The sequence below is a fragment of the Cryptomeria japonica genome, chromosome 1, assembly GCF_030272615.1.
Source record: "Cryptomeria japonica chromosome 1, Sugi_1.0, whole genome shotgun sequence".
NCBI lineage: Eukaryota > Viridiplantae > Streptophyta > Pinopsida > Cupressales > Cupressaceae > Cryptomeria > Cryptomeria japonica.
Window position 1 is genome coordinate 105228199 of NC_081405.1, and position 4185 is coordinate 105232383.

Here is a 4185-nt window from a genome sequence, read left to right on the forward strand (position 1 = left end):
TGGTTACAGAAATGTGATAACAGAGATATTCGTTCTAAGATAATCATTCTGCAACAAGCTACAAATAACCCTGACTCTGAAACTATTATGCATGACTTCAGGATAGACAGCAATAACCTTACGCAAAGAACATTGAATGAGTATACCCTGTTACTTTTTAAAATCCCAACAACAAATACTCGTAGAATAGTAATTGATGCTCAATTGGGCAAGACATTAGACACAACAGAGTACTTATTTTCTAGGACAGTCTTTGATCAGAAGCATTATACCATTGTAACCAGGAACAATAAGAACCTGATCAGATCAAAACATAACTTGTTTTACAGAAGCAGAGAAAATTTGCAGTCATAGGAATTCAAAAATCACATAATTTTTAACTCCAACCAACATTTTGAGCTTTGAGCAATCAATAAAAGGAATTTGATTGTATTGCATAGCAAAAGACAACCACCTGATATATATCAATCTTAGAATTGCTCAAACTTGTATAAATGGTCAGAAAAAAGTACTTCATTACCTGTGCATGCATTTGCAGCATGGTTTCATTAGTATACTCTGCCACCAAAAATAGGGGATAATGAAATGCCTAACTTTATTCTTCCTTGCCAAGTCTAGAACAACAACAAATACACAAAGCCCACAAATGACAATTAAGCTAGCTTTAACACGTCAGTAGTAATAGAAGTAACATAAATAAAAGGAAAAATGAAGCAAATTGGAGACAAAAGGAGAACAAATCCTCACACTATTACAAAAGATTTTTTTTTTTTTCACTATTACAAAAGATCCTTACCAAACGGCCTAAGATTTTAACAGTTTGGTAGTTTTAACACAAGCAGTTTACACCCTTCTTCTAAACACTGTTCTCTGGAAAGAGAATCAACAGAGGTGATTATAACACCACTAAAGTCAGGTTATTACCGCACTCAGCTTAAACTTGAAGACTTTTTATTCAATTGACAGCAACATCTGATATTGCAAATTCAGATCAAACAGAGAAATGAGGCAGTAGAACTGACTTTGCAAAAGATTTAGTGCCATTGTTAGGTGCTCCAGGGATGCCGAAAATAGAAGTGATGAGATTATAAACCTCAACATTCATAAAAGATGGCACTTTCCGCCCCCTTGCAAAACGAGGACCATGGCCAAAGAAAATTGTCCTCATAGAAAAGAATGCATTATCATAACCATGCGCTCCTCCACATTCTTGAGTATTGGAGTTGGCCTGCTCAATCTTGAACCCTTCCGCAACCAACCCAATGATAGGGGGAATCCGATCACTACTTGAGTAATGAAGCCGACTTGGTAGATCTTCTTTCAGGAAAACCTTCAGATACTCACCATTGTTCACCTTGCCAGACTTCAAGCCTTTTTTCATTTTCGCCACCACTTCAGATGGAGAAACTCCCAGGGGAGGCCTAATGGAAAGCACAGGACTATAAGTGTCTACCCAATTGGAAGGAATTGTAATCCAAGGACTCAAATCCTCCAAAAAGATGAGCTTCTTATCACAAGTGCCCACCATGCCATGGTCTCCCACCATGATAATAGTCACATCCTCCAAAACCCCTCTTTGTTCAAGCCCATTCATGAGTCTCCCCATTAAGGAATCAATATGAGCAACTGCCTCGGTTATCTTGGGATCATCTGGCCCAACCTGGTGGCCCTGACTATCAGGATCTTCAAAATAGAGGGTAATGAATTTGGGCATTTCTGATGGTTTCAGGTCAAAATAACCCAACACAGTATCCACTCTTTCCTCAAAGGGAACAGACCCATTATAGTGTTGACAAAACTTTTTGGGGCAATTCCAGGGGCCCTTCACAACTTCAGAGCCGGGCCAAAAATAAGCAGCAGCCTGCAGCCCATGTTTGGTCACAGTCTCCCACAGGGGCTCTCCCAGCCACCATTTGGGCTCAGTGTTTTTGACAGTAAAGGTCTCATTTGTTTGAGGGTTCCTAATATAGTTGTTGATAATTCCATGCCAGGCAGGATAAAGCCCAGTTACAATCGAATAATGGTTTGGAAAAGTGAGGGTTGGGTAAACAGGTATCATACCTGTCTCTGCACTGGTGCCGTTGGAGATGAGCCTATGGATGTTGGGTGTATGCGTTTTGTACTGATAACCAAACCGAAAGCCATCACAGGAAACCAGGATTACCACAGGATCCTTCAGCTTTAACTGGGGGCGTGCATACCCTAAACTTGCATCCACAGGTCCCGGGATCGAAACCCAAACAATGACGAAGAACAAGGCTGCTACAAAACCAAAGAACGCCATTGTCATAATAACTCTGAAAGAATGGGGTTTGATTTCTTGGTATCCACTGATATGGGCTCTGAGTTCCCATTTTTATATCTTCTCCCTCTAAATTTTACCAGCTGGAGATAGTTGCTTTTTCACATTGCATTTTTATCTGTGACCCTCTTATTGTTTTCTCATAAATTTAATTGTGGCAGCCATGATCATTGTGGCCTTCTGAGAACCCACTTAAATTACTTGAAAATTATATGCAGAAAACCCTACCACCCACGAGGAAGTTTGCAGGGCTCGTTTGTATATGAGAATTCTATTATATTAAAATCAGGTTTTAATCATTCTATACTGTTGAGAAAGAATTCTCACAGGATTCTTATCGTGTTCCATGGAAAATTCATCACGTGCTTTGCAGGAAAATTGAGAATTTCTGGAAATAAAGATATCGTCCGCATGGTTCCCACGTTTTCCAATCGAAATGTGTTTTTAGTGTTGTTCCATGGCGAACATGATTTGAGTTGTTTATTTGGATAATATTTTTAAATTTTTTATATCTTTCATATGTAGAAAAGAGTAGTTATTATTAAACTATTTAAAACTAATATCTTAGTTGTACATTTCAAGGGTTTAAGTCACGAGGAAGAATGAAGGCTTGTATTCTTATCCTTGCAATTTTTAAAATTGGGAAAATATAGTTTACAAGAATAAAGTGAAACTTTTTATCTTTCTCTAGTTTAATCAGAGTTGTAGGGTAGTGAAGTTCTTGTCAAAGATTGGCGTAATAGTTTTTATGTTTTGTAAATTAGTGTAGAATAGGTTATTTGCTTTGTAAATTAGGGCAAAAGTTTGTCGTAAACTCTTATTATGTTATAGGATACCTATTTGTCATGAAAAAATCTATGATGATAGACATACATAATATTATCTTGATGGGTAGATTAAGTGCTTTTTGGTACCCCAAACACTCATTCATCTAATCTCTAACAAATCGAGAGAAGTAATGACAGTTACTTAGCATGTGCATCCATATGTATATGGTAGTCTCAAAAATGCCTATAGCATGCTCAATGATAACTTTACCAATTTCATGGTAACAACCAATGCCTTCATTTAGCAGATAAAAATAGAATTGTTTTAGAATGAAATAAAACACAACCAAAATTTCTTGTCTTTTCTCTGATGTGTTCAGCAACTCAATATCCTCAAGCTATATCAAATAAATCCAAAGATCCAACACCAAGTAGCTACCACAGTTTTTCAGCTAATTCATTCGAGTATCCAATTGACTAAAATAGTTACTTAAATCTTATTGACATCATAATGATCAACTTTAATTTGGCTCACATATTTTTCTATATAGAGGATTGTGAAAAATGTATCATAAAGACAATATAAATGCAGGTCTAAGATTAGGTTGTTTGGTGTATCAAAATGTATGAATATTCTAGATCAAACTACATAAGTAAATTGTCCTCAAAACAAATATGGCTATTAATAAGATTTCAGATTATCAATAGAGGCATTCATTTGCTTCAAAATGACAATGCAATTTCTTCTTTTAAAAAAAATACTATGAAAATATGCAATCAATTTTCTACTAACATTATCTTGGCTTTCAATTGTCCTCTAGAAAAACTCTCATTTGTTGTTGTCCTACGAGGTTATTTATAGGAAAACTCTCATTTCTTGACATTCTGCCAACTAAAACAAAGGGCAATAGCACATGCCAAAAAATTGAATTATTTGTGTTAAAGAATATGTAGTTTCGGTGATGCAAGTGAAAATGAAAAACAAGACTTGAAAAAAGCTCAAATCTGATTAGTTATTAGCATGTAGTTTAATCATTTCTTAAAGATGCGTCCTTCCCCTATAGTTTCATAGCAGGAACTAATAAGGAGCTCAAACATAATAAGTGGGATAATACA

At 36.1% G+C, this 4185-nt stretch overlaps 1 protein-coding gene across 1 annotated transcript; it reads right to left on the reverse strand.

Annotated features, from left to right (window-relative positions):
• Positions 1 to 679: 679 nt before the first annotated feature.
• Positions 680 to 2772, reverse strand: LOC131040662 (uncharacterized). Its single transcript, XM_057973619.2, has one exon. The coding sequence runs from the start codon at positions 2288 to 2290 to the stop codon at positions 992 to 994; it is 1299 nt and encodes a 432-aa protein (XP_057829602.2). The 5' UTR covers positions 2291 to 2772; the 3' UTR covers positions 680 to 991.
• Between the last annotated feature and the right edge of the window lie 1413 nt (positions 2773 to 4185).

Bases quoted from the DNA above. Each gene is read 5' to 3' on its own strand.
- LOC131040662 (XM_057973619.2), bottom strand. From the start codon at position 2,290: ATGACAATGGCGTTCTTTGGTTTTGTAGCAGCCTTGTTCTTCGTCATT.